This window comes from Accipiter gentilis, chromosome 24 (genome assembly GCF_929443795.1).
Source record: "Accipiter gentilis chromosome 24, bAccGen1.1, whole genome shotgun sequence".
Classification (NCBI taxonomy): domain Eukaryota; kingdom Metazoa; phylum Chordata; class Aves; order Accipitriformes; family Accipitridae; genus Astur; species Astur gentilis.
The window spans coordinates 16133929-16156946 of NC_064903.1; the positions used below are offsets into that span (position 1 = coordinate 16133929).

The 23018-nt window shown below is 36.5% G+C and overlaps 1 protein-coding gene across 5 annotated transcripts in view; it reads left to right on the forward strand.

Moving 5' to 3' along the window:
- The first annotated feature begins 270 nt into the window (after positions 1-270).
- The window catches only part of PHF6 (PHD finger protein 6), a 31051-nt gene continuing 8303 nt past the window's right edge, over positions 271-23018 (forward strand). For 2 of the 5 annotated variants that reach the window (XM_049827197.1, XM_049827198.1), the window contains exons 1-10: positions 271-463; positions 5545-5724; positions 5927-6028; positions 9281-9414; positions 9735-9778; positions 19249-19415; positions 19594-19737; positions 20976-21080; positions 21924-22057; positions 22707-22836. In XM_049827197.1, the coding sequence (XP_049683154.1) occupies positions 5587-5724; positions 5927-6028; positions 9281-9414; positions 9735-9778; positions 19249-19415; positions 19594-19737; positions 20976-21080; positions 21924-22057; positions 22707-22836 (1098 nt within the window). In that variant the 5' untranslated portion in view covers positions 271-463; positions 5545-5586. The other 3 variants (XM_049827194.1, XM_049827199.1, XM_049827196.1) reach the window with 3 other exon arrangements.

The following is a 23018-nucleotide window of genomic DNA, read 5'->3' on the forward strand; positions in this document are numbered from 1 at the left end:
CCCCCCCCCCCCGCCCGCCCGCCCCCCCTTCCGTTTCCCGGCTCGCTCGCCTCCGGGTCTCGCGGAGAAGTGGGGGGGGGGGGGGGGGGGAGGAGAGGCGCGGGGCGGCGCGCGTGCGCAGTGAGGCCGCGAGGGCCCGGCGTCCTCCCGCCGCGCTCCCGCCGCGCCGCCTCGCCTCGCGCGCCAATCGGGCGCCGCCCCGCAGCGTCGCGCCGTCGCGGCCCGAGCGCGCCGTGCGTGCCTGCCTGCGTGCGTGCGTGCGTGCGTCCGCTCGTGCGTGCGTGCGTGCGTGCGTGCTTGCGCTCGGCGGCGGCGGCGGCGGCGGCGGCGGCGGCGCAGCGTCCCCTGCCCCGAATGAAAGGGACGGTCCCGGCGAGCGAGCGGCCGTGAGCGACCGGCGGTGACGGGGGGGTGGGGGTGTGCCCGAGCTGCTCCTCTCCCCGGCGCCCCACCCGCCACACGGGTGAGTGACTGAGTGACCGACCGAGCGCCTCAAACCGCCTCGTTGCCCGCCCAACCGCCTCTTTGCCGCGAGCCCGGGGCAGGTACGGCGACCCCCGGCCCGTCCGCCCGCAGCCCCCTCACCCCCCGGCCCGGGGAGCCCGCCCTGCCCTCCCGCCGCCGGCCGCCGCCGGTCTCTGGGCCTCAGCGATCCGCCCGCCCCCGGGAGGGTCCCGGCACCCCGCGCTGCCTCTTCGGGGGCGCCCCCCGGTGCCGTTAACCCGTCCCCCCTTCCCCTCCCCGAGCCGACGGCAGCCGCTCGCTCCGCCCGCTTCGGCCCGCTCCCTCCTTCCCTGGAGGATCCGCCCCCCCCTTGTCTCCGGAGTCCCGTTTCCCCCAAAATTCGGTGAGGAACGGGGAGGGGGATCGCCCTCGCCGGGAGCCCCGCGTCCCACCGAGCCCCCCCCCTCCCGGTAGGCCCTCCGTCGGGGAGGGGTCAGGCCCCGCCGGTGCTTGTGGCCGGGCCCCTGCGGGGGCAAATCGCGGCAGTCCCTCCCCAACGGGGTGCCGTGCCGTGCCTCATCGATCCCCCCCGGGGTGGCGAGCGACGGAGGTGCCGTTATCGGCTCATCTCCCGCTCCCCGTGGGAGTATGTAAACTTTCCTGAAGATCGGTCGCTGCTGTCTGCCAGATTTTCCTTACCGCAGGCTCTTTTTGTGTAATTTTTATTTACCTGCTCTATTCTTATTGTTTAGACTTTCCAGGATTGGGTCTCCCCCCCGCCTTTGCCCCCCTTTGTTGTTGGGGTTTTTTTTTGGAGAAAGTTGCATGGATAAGTTCCTCTCCTACTTTTTATAGTGGCTGTAGGATGCTGTGTGAATGTAACTGTTGGATAAAGATTTCCATGGGACCTGTGACTTTGGGTTCTCAACTGCAGACACCTACAGGATGCCTTCCTTCTCCCCAGCTTCAGCCCCACCCCCCTCCAAAATAATGCCCCCAGTAATGGGCAATTGATCCTAGAAACTAGAAAGCACTTGAAAGTTTCTTGAACAGAAATTCTGGTATCTCTAGTAAGCATCTTGAAAAAAATCAACGCAAGTGTTTTCTGTAGCTTTTCTCGAGAGTCCAAACCCCTTCAGCATGTTTAATGAAATTTTACAATGCTTGTATACTTGTAGGTTTTCCTTGTGTGTCTGAAATTTCATTCACGGACAAATATAAATCCTAATTTTTTTAAAAATATGATTTTGTAATCACACAGGCCACACACCAAAACAAACTTTACATGAGAAAGTATAGCATATAGGTCGCTGTCCTTTGTTGGGAATACAAGTGGGGCCTTAACTCCTATAAACAGGCAGTAGTTCTTGAAACTTATTCACGCAATAAATAGAAATTAGAATCCAGGTTACTTTCCGTTCTTCAGTGCTGAACAATGTCTCATACACTGAGAACGTCCTTCTTTGCCTGAGAGTCGTTGAACTTGCACTCTTCTTTTATGTTCAAAAATCTGTTGTCTAGAACTCTGTAAAACAGTATTGCAGGCCATATGAGTTTGTAAAACATGCTACTTTAAAGATAAAATAAAGGTGCTATTAGGGGAAGCATCATGCTGAATACCTTAGTGGGCATTAAGAAACACAAATGCAAATGAGCCAAAATTTTTGAGTGAAGAATCACTGAATGAGTTTCTTCTTTTGTGATTTTAGGGTAGATGTAACTTCATTTTTTAGACCAAGCCTGTGGAAAACGTATCTATATGTAATAACCTGTGTTTTGTAGTACATGTGTTCCATTTTGGTAGAGATGGCGCATAATCTCGTAGTCAGTGATTCCATAATACATCGCTTTCTGTGATCCAATCTATAAGACTTTCTCTGACAAAGCTGACAAGCAAGATTCTGTCAACAGTATGTTTAAACACTATTTTATAAGTCTTATTCATTTGTTAGGTTTTTAAACATGGAAAACAGAAATATTGAACAGTTTTTAAGTTGCATTATTTTTCTTGTTCCAATGAAATGTAGCTTGATACTTGGCAAACTGGATTAGTTGCTTTTGGATGACTTAAGAGATGAAAACAGAATTTTGACTGCCTTCAGAATTCTGGGCCTGGTACAGCTGCATAACTTGGTTGATCTTTTTCCGAAAATAAGTATTTTTAAAGGAGCAGGATAAGTAGTGCATTTTGGCACAAAGAAAAGTGATCCCAGTGTAGGCTTTTCTCACATTTATGAGAAAGCAAACATAATTTAGGGAGAGGTCTACAGATGAAATGCTTCTGAAATATTTCTCATGCTCAGTTTTTTGTTTTGTTTTTGGGTTTTTTTTCCCTGCAGTTTTTAGAAATGTATAAATACTGTTAATGCCTAGTGATACAGAAAACACAAATGCAAAGGACGCCGGATTGGAAAGAAAACTTTTAAATATCCTTGTAAAATGCTGTCAGAGTAATTTAATCTGATAGTGAAAAGAATGGGAGTTTCCTTTCTGGCATACCCTGATGCTTTTTGGTCTGTTTGCATTTCGAATATTTTTTCAAGTATTAAATTATTTATAATCGAATAAATATTCCAAAACATAGTATTTGTTAATTTAATTTTTTTTTATATATAACATCAACATCCATGCATCGTCAAGTAAATATTGGCACTATTTTTAACTTCACTGTGAGCCTGAAAAAAAATCTAATTATGCAAAAGTACTTCAAGAAGTTAGGTTATGTCAGGTTCTAGTATTGCTGTAATGAAGTGCCTTCTCGTATCTCTTAGTGCACTGGAAGGTATAAAGCTGTGAGAAGATTCTTTATAATCTTGTTTCTTGGAAAGTTACTATTCTTATAAATAAAAGATGATGAGAGCCAGTTAATAAATTTTTATGTGTTCTATAAATTATTTGCATTTTCTAAAATATGAATTTGCTTGTTAAATTGAAGGATAGCTATTTTTTATAGTAGTAATTCTTATTCGTGTAAGTCAGTGGAACTTGTGCATGTGTTCAAGGAAATCCCTGATCTTCGTTTTAAGAACTACTATCATTGCTGCCAATATATTGAAATGAAACAGGTAGACCCAAATGAATATGTGTGTGTGTATCAAATTTTTTATACCAAAGCAGAATTTCTTGCATTTTAAATTGTTTTGTTAATATATTTGTAACCCATCATTATGTGATTTATGTTGAGCTATTGACTGTGACCTGAGAGCAAGACATCTTTGCGATATTGTTTCCTACTTGCCTTTTGTAGGTCTTTTTCCTGCTTCCAAATATTATTATTTATTTTAAGTTTAAAAAAAACTACCAAAAAAAAAACCCAAACCCAAAACCCACATATGAAAATCTGTGTATCTTTCCTTCAGAAACCATTCCTTCTTTCTACTCAGAAGGGATTACAGAATGGTCTTGTTTTGTTTTTTCTTTAGAAGAATACAGTATAGTAATTCTTTTGTGTTTAACACTTAAGGACTCTCTATTGCCACCGCAAATGGGTGTGACTAGTTTATCCAGATTGGCACATTTTTTGTGCAAATCAGCAAGATCTGATATCTATGCATTCTTCTTATGAGTATGCGTCACCGTCTAGTAAACTGCTTCCCAGTTATAAAAGAAAGCAAATGAAGCTGTTGATAAAGCAAAGGCAGTAGATGCAGGACAGACACCTTTTGATGCAGGAGTTTTGTAGTACACATTGCAAGACAAACAGTTAAAGCTCAGTCTGTGAGAATCTCTTGAAACAGAAGAGTGAGAATCTAACAGGACTGTCTTTTAGCCATAGTATATGCCAGCAGAAACTTAATGACATTCCTCTGCTTTTGATTAGAAAAATAGTGAGTGATATTAGTATTATGAGAGTCTGACAGCACTGAGAAGCAGGCAGGTTTGCCTATGCAAATTTCAGAACACAGTCGTGCATTTTCGTGCAGATCGCCATTGTAGCACAGTCTGGATGTATTGCAACTCTGCTATTCTTATGGCTGGATTTTATATTTTTTTTTTCCAACAGAAATATCAAACTATATGGTGGCTTTTCTTATTTAGATGAATCTAATGTAAACAAAGGCTGAGGAGGATGCTTTTATTACAGTTGTGCCCAATTCTGACAGTAAAGCTCAAATCTCCAAAATAAAAAGCTGTAAGAAAGTCTATTTGAAGAGGATGGTATTTTATTTCTTGAGAGTTGTAGAAGCAAATGAATACAAACTACTTAATGCTGGGACAAGAAGCATGTACAGTCGTTAGGTATTTTCACTTTTGAACTTGCAGTGTCTGCCTCATTAGGGGATTGGGACCTCAACGCTATATTTAAAAATGTATTGCTGGTAACACATGAAAAGTTTGTGATTCATGTTGAGTTTAATTTTAAGTTACTTTTCTTAGATGAGAATAGCACCTCTCATGCACTTACTGAAAACCAGTATGGTACTGCTAAATTAACTGTGGGTCTTGAAAAGGTTTCCATTGCAGCGCATTAGTCATAGATCCTTCTAAAATTTTGTTCCTGATGCTGTTTGACTAGCCACAGTGTATCAGTGAAATACCTAAAATGGTAACGTTTTATCTTCTCATCTCTACCCTCATCTAAGGGTAGTTACTCATCTGTGGTGCTACTTTGTGAACTTTTACACTCAAAACCTCTTCTGGATGCTATGCTGGACACTTGGGTTTTTCTTTGTTTCTGTTTTTGAAGAAGTTCAGTAGCATGAACTTTATTGCATGCACAGGTAGTGCATTTTCTACAATTATCTTTGCTGTAATAAGTAAGAATGGGATGAGAGTTGCACTAACTTTTTCCCCTAATGATCGCTGTACTTGTTGGGTTTTCCACCTATTTCTTTTTTATGTTAGTATTGAAAGTTTTACATTAATGTTCAAACTTTTTTTTGCCTAAATAACTAATTCTGCTTGCTGGTACAATTTCATAAAAAGTTGGCAGAATACTGCCTGTGCTGGGTGCACGTTTATTTGGATATATTGAACTAGCGTAAAGAAAAGGGTAAGAAGGGACAGATGACTTTCAAGCAACCAATATTACATTTACAAAACTAAGTTAAATTGCCTTTTGTTGATGTTAACATGCTGATTGCACCTTTTTTTCTGTAGCATTGAGAGGATTGAAGTGGCATTCTAAGGTCATTTAAAATCATGACAAGCTCAGTTGGACAGAAAAAAGTCTCTTCAAGACAAAGAAAGTGTGGTTTTTGTAGATCTAATAAAGATAATGAATGTGGACAATTATTGATGTCGGAAAACCAGAAGGTGGCAGCACATCACAAATGTATGGTAAGTAACCCATAGGAAAAAGGAAAGGAACTAGTTAGCTAGTAAAAGACTACAAACAAATTAAAAAATTAACCAGCTGTGGCACTGGCACAAATGATTAATCACTGTAATTTAAAATTTTTGCGGGTTTCATAGATATAAATGTTCTATATCACTTATACCCTTAAAACTTAAAAAATAAGTTTTGTTTTTATAATTTTAGCTGTTCTCATCTGCACTGGTATCTTCACACACTGATAATGAGAGTCTTGGTGGATTCTCTATTGAAGATATTCAGAAAGAAATAAAGAGAGGCACTAAACTGGTAAGTGTCTATTTTTGGCTCTTCAAAATGGAAGACAATGTTTTCTTACCTTCTATAAAGTTGTTTTAAGAATTGTAGCTTAGTCATGGAATTATTAAAAAATAAATACAGAATTATTATTTTTACAGTCACTTTTTTCCTCATTGCCCAATGTAGGTGGTTGTAGCAGATAGGCATTTTTTCCAAGCAAATTTGAAAACTCATTTACAGAATATGCCCATTTTTCTTTTTGATGGGCTGCATATAAACAATAGCGTTTCCTTAATTTATGTTTCTAATCCAGTAATTTCTATTTGATATTTTCTGTTAGATTTCAGAAAGAAACCCACATTCTAGGGACCTGGCAAGGGTATTATTGTGCTTTTACCAGTATTTGGTTTTGCTGCCAAAATCTGGTTTTAACTACCAAAGGTACTTTTATTGCTTCCTTTTATATTGATTTAGTAGATGATTCTGTGAATATAGATGTCTTATGAGGTATGTGGGTACAATAGTGATTACAGCTCTACGAAATTAATGAAAATTGAGCAGCAATGACTTTTTTTAATTCCTGAGAAGCTAATTATTATTTTTTTAAAATTTTTTTTTTATTTATTTAGAACTAGTTGTTTTCCATTCAGGGGAATGAGTGGGGCTTTTTTAAAATATTTTTTACAAGTGTTCAATTCACTCCTCACATTAAAAATTTTCAGCTTAGTTATTTAGAGCACTCTTACATATTTACTAGCTTTTGACCTACTAAGACTAGTCCGAAGAATTACTGCAGAACTACAATTATATAATAATAGTCTAATATTTCATCCAGTGTTTCATTTGAATTTTTTCCAACACAGGGAACTTTATTTGCTCTAATTAGCTGAAGCATAAAGAAATAGCTCTTCACAAGTCATTCATGTTGTGATTAGGAATTTCCAAAGAACATGGTAGTAAATGGAACTACAGATCATAAAGAAACTTTTTGTCTCATGGGTCTCTTAAATGTTTTTTTGAACGTTATTTCTTTTTATGTCATTGGTGGTTTTTGTCTTTCTGCTTCTGAATCTCTTTTTGTTTCTTCACTGATGCAACAGCTGGATATGTTCTTGGAGCTCACTAGCTGTATGTATCAGGCACTTTGTTCAGGTTTTTGCAGAAAACCTGGATTTGGTTAACCTAGTAGATTCATAGTCCTGAGATGTTTCCTATTTGGAGAGAATTTACAAGATAATTTTAGATCTTAACTTAGGTGCCTTATCTCTGTCTGTAGCTGTCAGAAAACTACAGCTCTGAATCACTCTGGACGAATCTGTCTTTCTCCATTGACTTGTATAGGAAGCTTAAAGCTAAATGTTTATAGTTAGCCCAAATACCCCCTCTAAGGTCTGCTTTCTGTTCTAGCCTGTTCTTTTATGTGGGAACACATCGAGCAAAAATATCTTGGCGTGGTGCACTGGGTTAAGTAATTATATTGATAGGTTGGACTAAATTTGTCTGCTGACAGATTTTATGTAGTTGCCCTCCTTCAGAAGGTGCTGCTGCTGACCAGATATGCACTGAAAATTGAGGCCTGTTCATTACTGAAGCGATAATGACTGACATGTAGAGCCTTTCTGATGGTAATATATTTCTATCTGAGAAAAGTTTGTACGTTCAAACCTTAATAGGCGGGTCATAAAAACTTATGAAGTCTAAATATTTGGGAGTACAAGGCACTGATATCATTAGTATTTCTGTTAGCTGTGCGTGGGAGGATTTTTTTTAAAGAGCTTACCTATTTTGCAGCTTGTCAAACTTGACATACACCTGATATAGCATGGGAATTAATTAATCTGTTGACAGCGACCATTTGGACAGCAGGACTTGTTCCAATGGAATAAATATTTTATTACTGTCAGGAAACATAGACCACCAATAAGTCAGGATAAAAATTTTGTTCATACAGATACATCATGGTGTTCATAAAAATAAAGTTTTCTTTTAGTTGTTTCTGGCTTTCAAAATACTGAAGTACTGACTAAAATTGATTGAATGGATATAATTTCAACCTAGGTTTTTATAAAGAGCTTTGATCAGCCATTATTATACGTTAAACCATAATGTATAACAAATCTATGAGATAAAATACCCATACAATTTAGATAACAACTAGGGAACGGTATATAACTGTACCATTTCAGAGCTTGCAGAGGAGTAAATGGAGATGATCCAAGGCTTTGACATTTTTACTGTTCAGTTAACTTTGTTAAAATTGAAAACCAGGATGGTGATATATAACTTCAGTGGCATATTTATTTGGCATATTTGAGACGAACAAGAAGAACTTGACTAAGCTAGTGCAGTGGACAGAAGGTGTATTCCACAAAGGTATATGTAGGGAGTATCCTACATTGCCCGCTTATGGTTTTGGAATTAATTGTGACCTTCTGGGGGTGTGGGCAACGTGCAGGATACAAAAAGCTCCAGTTGTCTTGGGAGGGGACTTTAATGGGAAATTCTGAGATTTTGAGGCAATGTTGTGTCAGTAAAGAATTAATACAGAGAAAAATATTGTGATACTATCGATTACTTCGTTTCCTAACACAGCGTAAGAAGTGCAGTGAACAATTTAGAAGCATGATAGTTTGTGTATCCTAAGCAATGATGAGCCTAATATGAGAAGAATTAATTATTGGGAGAGTAAAGCAACAGGCTCCTATTTAACCTTTTCTGCAATATAATTATGAAGAGCAAAATTTAGTCTAATTGAAATAAATTCCTCGTATTTAACAAATATTTCACTAAATTCAGTGTTTTGGAAATGACTTAAGGAAATAACTGTATAGAAAATACAGGTAAAGTCAGCTGCTGAGGCTAAGGTAAATTTGCAGGTCATTGGTATTTCTGACTGCAAGATTCTTTGCCAAATGGGTGACTTTTTTTTTTTTAACCTACCTTCTTAATGTAATTCAGTACTAAACAAGTAAGATTTATGATTTTAACTTTTCTGAAATGGTTGGTACAGACCATCCTTGGGAGTGGGATATTTGGTGAATAGCAATGTCACTTTCATCAAACACGTTCCAGAAAAGTAAATTACTTATTTTCTTCATTGAATTGATAATCAGTGTATGATGGTTATTGTACTATTGTATAACTGCAACCTCAGAGCAGGAAGAGTTATCCCAAGTGCATAACTCCATTTATTTTGTCACCAGGAGTGGTAACTATATTATTTTTGAACTCAGAAATACTAAGCCAACAGTAACATGAATTGTGCTTGCTTTTTCTCTACAGATGTGCTCTTTATGCCATTGTCCTGGAGCAACCATTGGCTGTGATGTGAAAACATGTCACAAGACATATCACTACTACTGTGCTTTGCATGATAAAGCTCAGATAAGAGAGAAACCCTCACAAGGCATTTACATGTAACTATTATTTATTTGCTATATTTATTTTTGTATTTATATTTCACATTCTTTGTTTAAAAAAAAAAAAACAACAACAAAGCAAACCAAAAAAAAAACCCCACTTTGGAATCTAAACAAAACTGTTGCAAAAAAATTCTAATGATGATTGTGGCATTCAAAATAGTGATGTGCTAGAAAAGCATATTTTCACTGCAAGATTTGTATATCAGTGAGTCTTACAAGTGGGAGAAAAATGTACTGGCATTTAAATTTAAAAGATGAGTAAATAATCTGTGAATCGTGACTGACTTGACAGTTTTCAACTACTTTGTTTATAGGATTTTATGTCGAAAACACAAGAAAACTACGCATAACTCTGAAGGTAAAATTATTCAATATAAATTTTTCCCATTGTAGAAAGATACTTGGTTAAATTTAATTTTTTCTGGAGAATATAAATGTTTTCAGTAAAAATTAGAACTACATTTTTTTGAGAAACAATGAGTTTGGAAGCCCATCTGATTTCTGTATTTTCTCTAAAAAATATTGATTTAGGTGGAGAAAAACCTAAACCATAAATTTTAGGATGTTTGAAAGATTTGATGTTCTGTCAAAACAAAGTTTGGGTAGAAGTAATGCATTCCCTTCTGGGGAGAGGCTGGCTTATATTTGTAGTTAAATATTCACAATATTAACATCTAAAATATTTTGTCAGGTAACAGCTGATTTTTTGCTATTGCTAATGTTCCTAAATATTCACTATTTTTTTTAACTATTAAATAGAGTTTAACTCTTCAAATAAGAAGAACCCAATAGTAAATGAAAAGGTTTGTGATCAGATCACTTATAGATCTATTTCTGAGTCATTTTGATAAACAACAAAAGCTGTATGGATACATTCATAAAAGCTGTGCATCTTTGCAGAGGACAGTTGTGAAATGCGTGAGGGGTAATATGCCACAAACGTAGATAAATCATGTGGTTTGTTAAAATTCCAAACTAGTTGTGCTATTGTGTATTTATGCAGGTATTTTTCCTTTTTCCTACTGTATCTGAATTTGGGAAAACAAACAGTTGCATTACTTTCAACTGAAATGTCATCAGATTTAACTAATGAGGAGTACATGACTCTGTATTTAGTGAAGATTAAATTTCATAGATTACTTCAGTCTCTTTCTACTAAATGTATTTTTAAGGTAATACTCTACTTTTTATGCTGTGGGTAGTAGATACATTAATGGTAAGGTTTGGATGTTACTTCAATGTTCAGAAAGATACTGAAGGCAGTAGAAAATCCAAAATGAAAACTGATTTTTTTAAAAAAATATTTTTTTTTAGTCTATTTAAGTAATTATTGTTGTATGCTTTGTATAAAACACTCTGGTTTTGCTATTACTAGGTTTAAACAAGAAAAGCAGTATACATGTTGTATGTATACTCCAAAGAGACAGGGACACATTATCTTGTAGTTTGGCACTGTTTCTTTGTTTTGGGGTTCATTTTGCTTGTTAGCAGAAACAGAATATGAAAGACATTTGAGTCCAGAAAGAGATTAATCTCTTTGACTGATATTTAAACATAATCTTTTATACTTATTCACAAAATGGCTCAGTGTTTGACATCTGTTGAAAAATGCCTCCAATTCCGCATGGAGCCCAATGCCAATGGATGACTTTTTCTGCTTGAAATTCCTTGCAGGATCTGAGCTTGTGCTTTCGTTTAAGAGTTTTCAGAAACCATTATCTCCAGTTCTACGATGTCATTCTCTAACAGCAAAGGCTTTTAAATTTTGTATGGATATATTTGTCTGAGAAGACATAGAAAAAATTACTAGAGGCATAGTGGTTTTTTTTCTTAAATGTTGATAAGGGCAATTTATTAAAATATTAAGCTAGACTCATCCAAAGAGACTCTTAGATTGAGGGTAGGAGAAGGAGGAATAAACAACATAATTCAGAAGTACTGAGGCCAAAGAACCCAACAGTATCTTACTTGACACTTAAGTTTGCACACTTTTTTTGTTTAAAATAATGACATTTAAGTTTGCACACTTTTTGTTTAAAATATTTAGTTCTTATGCTTTATACTTCTAGAAATGTGTGTTGTAGTAGTAGTTATACTTCACATTTTTGTTTTCTGTTTTTTGTTTAATATTTGATGGAAATTTTATCCTGTGCTCTTTCCCAAAGGGTAGGTTCTTTTTTTAGTCCATATAGTTTAGGGAACTATATCCATAGAATATTATTACTTACAGTTATGGATTTGATAATGCCAGAAGCTGGGGCTCTTTTGTGATAGACCTCCTTTAAATCAACAAAAGTAAAAATACATATTGCATCTGTCTTATGGAAATTACTTAGAGCATTGTATAGCAATGGTATTTTGCTACATTGAAAACTAATTACCTTTAGAAGACAGATATATACAGGATGCTTTTCAGAGTTTAAGAAGGGACTTTGAAGGGTTTGTTTATTAATACTTAAATACTGAAGTTTGCTCAGTGAAATGGTAACTGGAAGATGTTGGATGGTGAGATTAAGCTTTATGTATGTGTTTTGTTGGTTTATTTCTTGAGGAAAATGTGAGTATTGAAGAGGAATTTAAATGTGAAAGAATGGTGGTGTGTGAAACCAGAAAGGACTTGCAGAGAAGAGTGAATAGACTTGCTGGGGATACTAGATGCTAACATAGTGGCTTTTTTTTTCCCTCTTGTTTTTGTTACATTTTTGTGAGTCCTTGCTCTCAGCAGTGTTTTCATAACAGAATACTTAAAGCTCATCTGTGGTTATGTCACTCAATGCAGGTCCACAGAGGCACTGGAATTATCAGTCCTTTTTAATGGAAACTTACTGATCCTGCTCTGGGATGCTGTTGGGGTTTTTTTCTTGGTCAGTGTAGAACATCTGGTTTTCTATCCTTTGTTCTCTGATTTAATTGTTGCAGTCCAAATATTTTTATTATGTCATTTCTATTAGTGGATTTTGGAAGAGTTTTTAGGAGTGTTTGGTTTGGTGCAGTCCAGAACAGTGTATTATCTGTAGACAGCACTGCTGCCTAATAGTGAGATTTTTTCCTTCCCTTCCCTAGAAAATATATGCTTTTGGGCTCATACTCGTTCAAGTCCGAGATGTGGCTAATGTACCTTTTGTTAGAAGTTCTAGTTTAAAAAGAATAAGTGTTAACCATTTGATAACATTTAAAGAAAATTTCTTGAGACTGCAAGGAAATGTAGTTGAAGGACCTATGTTGGAATTAAAGTTACCCAGTTAAAACCTAATGAAAAGGACCTCTTGGATGTTATTTATTGCTGTCATGAAGTTCAAGTGGCACGAGAATTCATCAGACTAAGTATCTCTGTACTCATCAAGACAAAATTAATGAGCGATGGGAGTTCATTTTCCTTTAATTGACAGGAGTTGCTGAACTACCTTCTGTTTTCTTTGAATATAAAAAATATGAAACATGGCAGCAAAGTATTGTGCTCTTAAATTCATTATCTGTTTCAGCAGATTGTTACATTTGTCTAATTTATCAGTATGGCCTAGCCTTTGGTGACATAGAACAGAAAAATTATATTTCTCCTATATTTCCTTTGTGTGTATATAATTCAGATCGATTCTTCTGTGCTGTGTTCTCACTAACTGGAAGAAGGACAGTAAAACTGAGATACTCTCACACTTTATACTAGGCTGTGGCTGTGAGGTCAACAGATTTGAAGACACCTGCTCAGAGGAGCAGACCAAGTTACTGAAAGCTTCATGTCTAGATTTTTGTCTTGCTGGTTACAAATCTAACAAAATAGTCTGACCTGAACTTCAAGTAATAGTTTAATTCATAATTTAGGCAAGCCATGTAAGTTTTCAGTACCTAATAGGTTACAGGAATTGGTGCCAGTGCTTTCAAACTGTCATAGCTAACTATTAGCTGAATTACTGTTCAGTTTGATACAATTGCATTTATTCTTTTTGAAGAATAGAGTATTGTTGCACTAAGGTTTTGGAACTGTTTGTTGGAATTTATTCCAATGTACTGGAAATAATTGTTGAAAGTTTAAAATCTGGTTTCTCTCAGTTCCCTGCAGGTGGGGCTGCGCTGGCCCCTGTGTTGAATTTAAAACAAATTCAGCTGATCAGGAATAGTTTAATATAAACTAAGATAAGAATGTAATTTCATTCTTCTGTTACATAGTGGTAAAACAAAGAATAATGAAGACAGCCATCTATTGTTAATGTTTAAAACAGATGCTTGGGAACTGTGGGGTCAGAAAATAAAGTGTCCATAATTCCTATTGTAGCTGTACTCAAACCTCAGGGAATTATGTTTCCACAATGGAAATAAGGGCATTCCCTGTCTCAGCATCCTTTTCATGTTATTCTAAAGATCAGACATGAAATCTATGCTTCTCATACTGCTCAGTAAGTTGAGTCAGGATAATATTTCTCTGAGACCTATTTAGAGATGCTGCAATCTGTATCAAACTGAGTACCTTTTCAAGCACTGTGTAAGCCAGAGGCTAGCAGGAAAAACATCTGAAACTTTTTGGCATTATAGTTAGGTAACATCCTGATTCATCTTTGGATTCTTTAATCAGTGTTTGTTCATAGTTCCATTTTCTGTAACACTGTTCACAGCATAAGCTTGCCTAACATTGCATTAATGCAGTCAGGTATAGAAGTTTCCCTAACATTGGAGTTCAATGTCATTTCAGTTCTGCTGGTGAATCGTAACAAATTCTTCCTAGGCTCTGTTAACTCAGCCTTCTCATCGTCTTATAGAGAATGCTGCTCTGAATGTGGCATCAAATATATAGGTAGTCTTAGGACAAAAACAGTTGGTCCAGGCAGTAAGTTAGCAATCTCCTATGCAGTCCATTATAGACTAATGAGGTACATTGCAGAAACATCACAATGGTGTTTTCTTACGGAAAAACGCACAGCTAATGGAAAAGGAAAAAACGTAGAAGTAATGTGTTGAACGGTTTGTCGTATCTGAGGAGCTGTCCCATGGTGTTTACATTATAATTCTCCTTCCTATTTAGGCAAGATATTATACAAATAGAAACTTGGTCAGCTAACTCGTACTTAACAGGTTTATCATACCAGTTGTCATAAGCTTTCTGATTATGCAGATAAGCTATTGTCTGTCTTCAGTCTTTGCCAACAATTGCTTGCTTGAAAAAGTGTTTAGATTGTATGGTTATGAATATTTTATTCATTTTCTATGTTAAATGTACTTAATTAAAGAAATAATCTCACGTACTTCATAACATAGGTACTATTCAGTCAAAAATAGCCTTTGAACAAGAGGCAGCAGTTCCTTGAGGTATCTGGTACTTTTGGAAAACATTAATGATGGGACCTAAGGGGTAATTTATTTTTTTTCCTCTCCACTCTTACTTTTTTCCAGTTTAGATACATTTAATGTAAGTTAGTCTTTCTCCATTAAAAAAAAAAAGGAAACTAAAAATTATATGCAGCATTTTGATCATTAATTTCACATCATTTGCTGATAAGAGCTGCTATTATTTCATGATCGGTTTACTGGATTCTATATTCACTTGCAAGTGTTTTTATGCAAATCTCTGGTTCTTATTAATGCTTATAGATGCATTCACATTTTTATTATTAGCTACTAGGACAATAAGGTTTTTGGGGAGTTTTGACATTTCTTTTCAATTTAAAATAATTAAGTTGCCACATACGGTTCTTTGGGTTTCAGCCATATTTTAAGGACATCTTACTTTAACATGCTAAAGTACTTTTTTCTTTCTCTGTTATATTGTTTATCTTCTAAAAATCTAGTAAGGTTGATTTTGTTCTTTGTAATTTTTAGAGTTTCTCTTTTATCCCAAATGCACTGTGAAACTTTAAATACATATGTGTGGTTTCAGATTTACTTAACAGCATGTCTAAACCACTTCCACATTCTACACTTTGGCTTCTTTTTATGTACAGTCCTACTTGCAAATATATTTTGCCAGTCAGTTCTGTTTATTATCTTCCTCATACAGACTTAGCCCCCTTTGCTTCTGGCTCACTTAATCTATTGTTTAAGGTAATGTAGGAGGTGGATACAGAGAGCAGTAGTAGCCTTTATTGTACGCATCCTCTTTTTATTTGTTCTTTCACAACCTTTAAATCACTTAATTCTTTTATTCCTTTGCTTTAACCTAGCTTTTGGAAAAGGGTGATTCCATGTATATTTCCAGCTGATGTGATACAGAATAGATCAGTGATATCTCAACCTCTTCTTTGCCAAGCCTTATTTAAACAGCAAAACATCTTGATCCTTTTTCCTTCTAGTCATGATCAAAGGAGAATTTTTAGATTTCTCTCTGAAGCTGAGTCTCCCTGTTAACAGTTTATGTAATACAGCATTTTGCTAGTCTTCTTTTTGTGGTACTTTGTACTGCTTATGGATATCTAAAATGCAAATTTGGGGCTTGTTGCTGCTCATCTTTTCGCTCATCTGAATTTACAATATCATGTTCTTAGGTGCTTTTTAAAATGTAGCATGTTTCCTCTTGATTTCTACCCCCACCCCTCCTTCTCAGACCGTATTGCATATTAAGCTTGTTTTTTCAGATATAGCATTTAGGGACTTCTGAAGAAAGCTCATAAGATACCTCCTTTGAAGACTTTAGATAAAGTTATCTTGAGAATATTGTGATGATTTTAAAAATCAATGCAGTAATGGGAGATATGGGTTGGGGGGCAGCTGAAGAATATCTAGGGAATCTCAGGGGATTCAGAGTATGGGTGATATCCATGATAAAACGTCATCTGGTCAGGGAGGAGTTGAACAACTTTTTGTGTTTTCCTTAGTTCAAGCTGACATGAGAAGTTGGAAACACCCAACCATCAGATGCCAGGGAAACAGGGTAAGCTGGCAGTGGGCTTGAGGGGAGGGATAGGGCACAAACCAAATTGTGTATTAAACAGTAAAGACCATCCAAGGCAGGTGTATTTTAAAGCTGGTTACAATCTCTTTCTTCCTGTACTGTTACACTACTTCATAGTGCTGTTAAAAATGGGAGAAAATTTAATGTTTTGAGGTATCAGTCTTGCAGATAGATGTGGTAGAGCAGATCCTCACATCTCGGTGGTGTTAATCTGTAGGTCCATGTCACTTGTAGTAGGAGACCTAAATCTGCAAGGAATTTTATTTTAATGAAGGGGTCATGTAGTATCTAGATTTTGATGAGCTCTGAACTTTTTTGGAAGTGCTAGTTTTGAGTACAGAAAAGGGGTTCTCCTTTGAGGAAAGCTGGGCGATCTTGATGTTTTTTTATCTCACACTGAAACAATCTTTTAAAAATGTAGCATTTTTACTTCTCAAATCTTAAATATTCTAATAATTGTAGGCTAAAAATAGCACTTAAGAACTTATTCTGTAAGGAGTCTGTGACATTTCTTATAAAAAGTTGGTCTTCGTAACGTGTGCTTGGTTTTTAGCGATTATGATTCACTTCTAGTTTTGAAAGTGTGACTGTAGAGAGTTCAGAATATTCTTTAATGGTATTTAGAAAATAAGGGTGGACTAAGAGGTGGAAAGCATTATGGTTGACAGAATTGATAAGGAGCTTTGGAAAAAATAAGGAATGTTGGTGAATGGACTACATTTTGCTTCATCAAATACAGTAGGGAAAAACTGTGGAATGATCTTTGAAGGATTATTTTTAACTTCTTACTGATGTTATTTAAAGGGTCACGAATTCAATAGTCACATTTTGTTAAGACTTTTTTTTCTAGAATAACCATCTGTGATTTCTGTAAATGTAAAAGTAGAGACAAAGATTCACAAATTTATTTTCATACGTTGGTGGAGAGGGACATATGATGAGGGACAAGATAAAAAAGAATTCTTCTTTGAAAGACATTTTCAGGTTGTAATAAAATTTGCTGTATGCAGTCTGAGAGGTACGATACCTAAATTGCATAATCTTGCTTGGGGAATTTAGCACGTAATGATAAATGAAAAATAATGTTAGATCATAAATTCTGAGAAGAAAATGGAAAATGTATTGTTTCATTAGATAATCCATGTCATATACTTTATTTTTTCAGAGTAAAATAAATGGTGTTTTTGTCATCTAATTAGAAAAGCATAGTGTATATATATTAAAGCATAGGAACGTTGTGGTAGACTGATGTATTTTAGTAGCAACTTGGGAATATCTGTGTATAGCTGAATAATCTGTCAATTTAAGCCAAAGTAATTTGCAGATTTATATTAATTTATTCTCAATTTTTTGCCTCTTTCTAACCCTACAACAGAGTAAAGCTTTGGGGGAATTATGCTTCAGTGTAACCTGTTGTGGTGCCTTTGGATTAGTTTTCTCTCCTTCATTAATAAATGTGCAAGAAGCTGTAGCTTTCTCAGGGATTAGTGAGAGATATGATAGACTAAGCTTAATAGGATACACTTGCTTGCAAGGCCTCAGGCCAGTAGTTCAGTTATCTTCTCCAAGTTGATGGCTGTGGAATATGTTCAAGTCTTTGACTTCAAACTTTTGTGCAGTCGAGTTGCTGTTAATCATGAGATAGAAATGTGATTTGATTTTTATGTGATAATAGATAAGAAAGATGAGTTCTGGCGAAGCAGCATTTAGTCTCAAAAAAAGATGTCCTGTCTGGATACTGAGACCACGATAGAACGGCGATAAGTGCTATGGCAATACTTCAATAATAATACCACAACAGTTAGCTAATTGTATAAAGTAGATGCTCCAAATCTTCTGATTAGGATTTCCTTCCCTTTGGGGGTTCATACTGAAGTTTGTGGTTTGGATTTTGAGAAGCCAGTTCTTTAGCAGTGTGTGTGCATGTTTCTTTAAACGAGTCTGCTGAAATATCTTTGCAGTTTGAGCAGGGGTGGGTGTTACATATTAAAAAAGAAAGATGCTTCTGTGAGCAGCTGATGATCAGGGAGGTTGTTAGTGACTGAATAGAGCTGGTTATTCAGTATAAGATATAGCTTAACTAGATCATATTGGGCAATCTTAAGTTTGCAGAATTGATCTGTATTAACTGTAGAGCTTTGAGTAATCAAAAGGACAGTCTGCTAGCATACTGGACTACAGTTCTATCTAGCATTGAGCAGTTGAGCTGACGTTTTCAAAGGAACTTGTCAGACCTCTTTGGTATGTCTGTATTAAAAATATACTTTCTTATATTGTTAATAGCCTATAAATACTTTATCTGGGATATTGTCAGTGTGGATGATTTTCTGTAAACTGGCAGCTGCTTTTAGCTGTAGATGTAAAAATATACTGTAACTAAAATGAAATCTTAGATTTGTTTCATGGAGGCAAAATACATTTCAGTTTTAAAACTTGATGCTAATGTCATAGCCAAAATGGGTGAATCTTCTTCTTAAGTCAAAAGGCATCAATTAATAAAGCAAGGAGAGAGGTGTTATTTGGATACACTGGCATAATATCAAGGGCAATTTACATTGGAGTTAGGCATCTTAAAAAAAAAATTAAATAAAAGCTTATTTCATGGTTGAAAACACTTCTGGTTTCAGTGTAGTTTAAATGACTCTGATTTTCAGTGGAGGTGGATATATGTATCTGAGGACACGTTCTGGGTCTAAAAGTAGAAGTTGTAAGAAATGCTAAACCTTCTTCATATGTTATAAAGATGCAAAGGTGTGTGATACGTATAAAGAAGTAAATAATGTTTTCAGGATCTGCAGTTGCATGTTTGTAATAAATGGGAAAAAGTTGCTATTTTTATTTCTGACCAAAATACAGGTTATGTTTTTTCTTGTCTGTGTTTGTTGTTGTTTGTTTTGTTTTGCGTAAAATTTTTAAGAATCTTATTTGATGATGTTTTCTAACTTCTAAAGCAGATTTAGAAGAAAGTATCAATGAACATGAGTTGGAGCCTTCACCTCCCAAAGGAAAAAGGAGGGGTCGTAAGGGAAAGCCAAGAAAAACAAATTTAAAAGGGCAATCAGAAGACACTAGATCTACGTCTTCACATGGCACAGATGAAATAGAAAGCAGTTCCTATGTAAGCAGTAAATATGCTAAACTTCTTAGAAGACAGAATTGCATATTTCTTCTCTGCAAATTTAACTTTTAATAAAACTTGTATTTGTCTGCGCCTCCAGCTGGTGGCCATAGGCTTTTAAAATTACAACCTTACTTGTAACCCAGCAGTATATTTTAGTAAAATGTTTTTCTTTCAGAGAGACAGGTCTCCCCACAGAAGCAGCCCCAGTGATACAAAACCTAAATGTGGATTCTGTCATGCAGGTGAAGAAGAAAATGAAGCTAGAGGAAAGCTTCATATATTTAATGCCAAAAAGGCTGCAGCACACTATAAGTGCATGGTGAGTAACAGTATTTCTGTTAACCAGTCTATTATGTGAATTTTGTCTGAATTGCTATTTTAGATTTGAATACAGTACCCTCACATGTAATTATGCACGAGTATTGTCTGTGTGCTAGTGATCTCTTTAAGCGCTGCAGAATTGCCAAGTGAGCAATTAATTTATTTTCACTGCAGACAATATGGATAAAAGTTGGCTACGTGCTAAGAGTTGGAATTAGCTCAGGGAGACTCTTTAACTTATTAAAAATGCTCCCTTAGCATCTAAATGCATACATGATATTTAAAAAGAAAACAGAAAACAGTTTTAACTAAAAGAATCCACTCCAAAAATAAAATACCTTTACTCCACAGGCATTCAGACAAAATCTGGGAAGAATCCATGAACTTCATTAATTTTCTGACCAGGGGATTCAGGCTCTGTGACACAAGTAGAGTGGGACATGGAAGTTCTAGAAAACCCTTGCCTTTAGATGATCACATTTATAGAACTGTCAGCCTGAAAAGAATCTGCTCATTTCAATGAACATGAGCAGATAGCACTTTCATATAACTCATTCTATGAACGAGGTGGGACTTTGAGTAACAAACCTCAGTGGTTCCTGTTGTACCTTAAAATGAATAAATAGTCCAGGCAATCTGTGGAGTATTAATTGTCTTCCTATACCTAGCCTCACTAAACAGAGAGCTGGTGTGTGCCAGCGGCCTTGAGTCTTAGACTGCTCTTCACTACTTTGTGTACCTGAGCTTTGGTTTGAAGACAGTTTAAACTGAATATACCAGGATGATGATGATAGGGATCATACTTATGTGCTCTATTGTCATCCCTCAGGCCTTTTCAGGTACATCGACATCAGCTGTGCTGTGAAGCTGAATTACATATATGTCATGGGGAAGGAAATGGGAGTATTCCTAAAAAGTTCAGTGGTGTAATTGATAATATTGCCCATTTATTACTTTGTGTTTTCATCATGTCATTTTTTCTTGTCTACTCCTTTGTCTTTTAAAATACATACCTCCAAGGCAACAAATGTAATTAAAGCAGTCAGGTGGGTATCAGAAAGAATACTCATCATACTAATTACTCAGTTAGCATGGGTTTTTTTGCTAGTTTGTTGGTAAAGCACATGCTGTCTGAGAACACAGAAGGGGATGTTCAATATTAGGTTATGCCTGCACATTAAAAAATTTCTAATCATGTTGGTGACCTGAAATTATTTCGACTTGCCTGTTTTACAGTTGTTCTCTTCTGGCACTGTCCAGCTAACAACAACTTCAAGGGCAGAGTTTGGTGATTTTGATATCAAAACTGTACTTCAAGAAATCAAGAGAGGAAAAAGAATGGTATGTATCTGCAGAATGTGATGAATGTGTTACTGATTCTACTAAGGTGTATATAGCTCTGCCTCCTTCCTTTCATGAAACAATCTTTTCAATCTGTTTCTAAACACAAAATTTAAATGTATTGTTACTTTTGGGACAGGTAGCCAGACAGGAATCACCTTAAAAATTACTGGTGTTTGGGAACGTGGTATTTAGGTTTCTTTGTGACAACGTACATAGTAAATTATTATTAGCCTTCCTGTAACTATAAGAGAGTAACAGCTTTAGATCCTGGGTTACTAAAAGCACACTGTGTAAAACTACAAATAAACATAGAGAATATGTTCTTGCAGTGACATGTTTCCCACTGTTTTGATGTTTTACTATGAAAACGTATTAAGGCCTCAGAGATGGGGATGTTGGTAAAATGTCACATTGTATTTTATTAAAATTCAGGATATTTTTAAAGTGCTAAGAAATTTATGGGGAGGAAAAGAAAACAACTCCTAAAACAACTCCTAACAATATTGTTTCTTGGAAAAAAAAAAATTAAGATTTCCTGTATTAGCATACTAACTTCAGTGGCAATAAAATGATCTTGGAAATGCAATAATATGTGCAATCGTGTAGCAATTTTCAATGCAACGGACAGGTAAATCCTAGTGATCATATTTTAATAGGTTAGTATTATGTAGTTTCTGTTTTACAATATCTTTGATTAACTTCTCATTGGAAGGATGATCTGCCAGAGAAATTACTCTGTTCCAAAATGGTAGCCATAAATATGAGCAACACTAAACTGAATACTAAGAGGCAAGAGATTGAAAGGCTGAACAGTGCCATTCTCTTTTTTCCCCTGCACAGAAATGCACACTTTGCAGCCAGCCTGGTGCTACTATTGGGTGTGAAATTAAAGCCTGCATAAAAACATACCATTACCACTGTGGAGTAGAAGACAAAGCTAAATACATTGAGAATATGTCACGAGGAATTTATAAGTAAGGACCTATGTAATTCTTGAATCTATAATGAAAGTGAAGATATTTCATGGAACTTTTTCAGCCTAACTTGGCTAGTCAAGTATGTTATTAAAAAAGAGAATATTATTTCATCTAAAATGGTATTTTTAAGTAATTGTCGACTTTGCAAAATATTTCAGTTACTCTGCTAACTTAAAATTTCTGTAGTAGTCTTGTAATATGAGAAATGAGAAGATTAATTGACGACTTGTATTTTCTTCCTCGATTAATCTGTTATTTATCTTGAGGAAACCCTGGATAATCTATGTCATGATTCTTCCACATTGATATGTTTTGTAGCTTATTTTTGGTTTTTTGGAGCCCTTAAGTTTCCATACTGCTGGTGTTAGTGACTTGGCTTCAGTTGAGTTGCCAGTGTGGTTGTGCCCACAAGAGGGCATTCTCTGAGCAGTGTAGTAGCAGTTCTTGAAAACTTGAATTGATCAAAGTTTAGTTGGCTAGTCTTCGACCTTGTTTCTCATTTTAACTGATGCTTGACTGAAAACCATGAATGAGTTAAAAGAGTTAGCAATTGACTTGTAGCACATCTCAAAACAAATTGAGGGGAAAGTCTGGTTTTGATAGATATTTTCAGTAAAAGTCTTCACTGTTTCTTTTATTGTGCTAGACTCTATTGTAAAAACCATAGTGGAAATGATGAAAGAGATGAAGAGGATGAAGAAAGAGAAAGCAAAAGCCGTGGCAAATCAGGCACTGACCATAATGACATTCCTCAGCAGCAGCTCAATGGAAACTAGGTATGGAAGTTACTCCTGACAGATCTGTTACCGAGACTGAAACGCAATATACATTTAATGTAGTTCATTGCAGTGAAGTATTTAAATCTAGTGTATGCAGATGAGTTCTTTCTATTGGCATACTGTAGAAAAATGGGGAGGATTTGTCGTTTTTTAAATCCAGCTGACTTAGTATAAGAAGG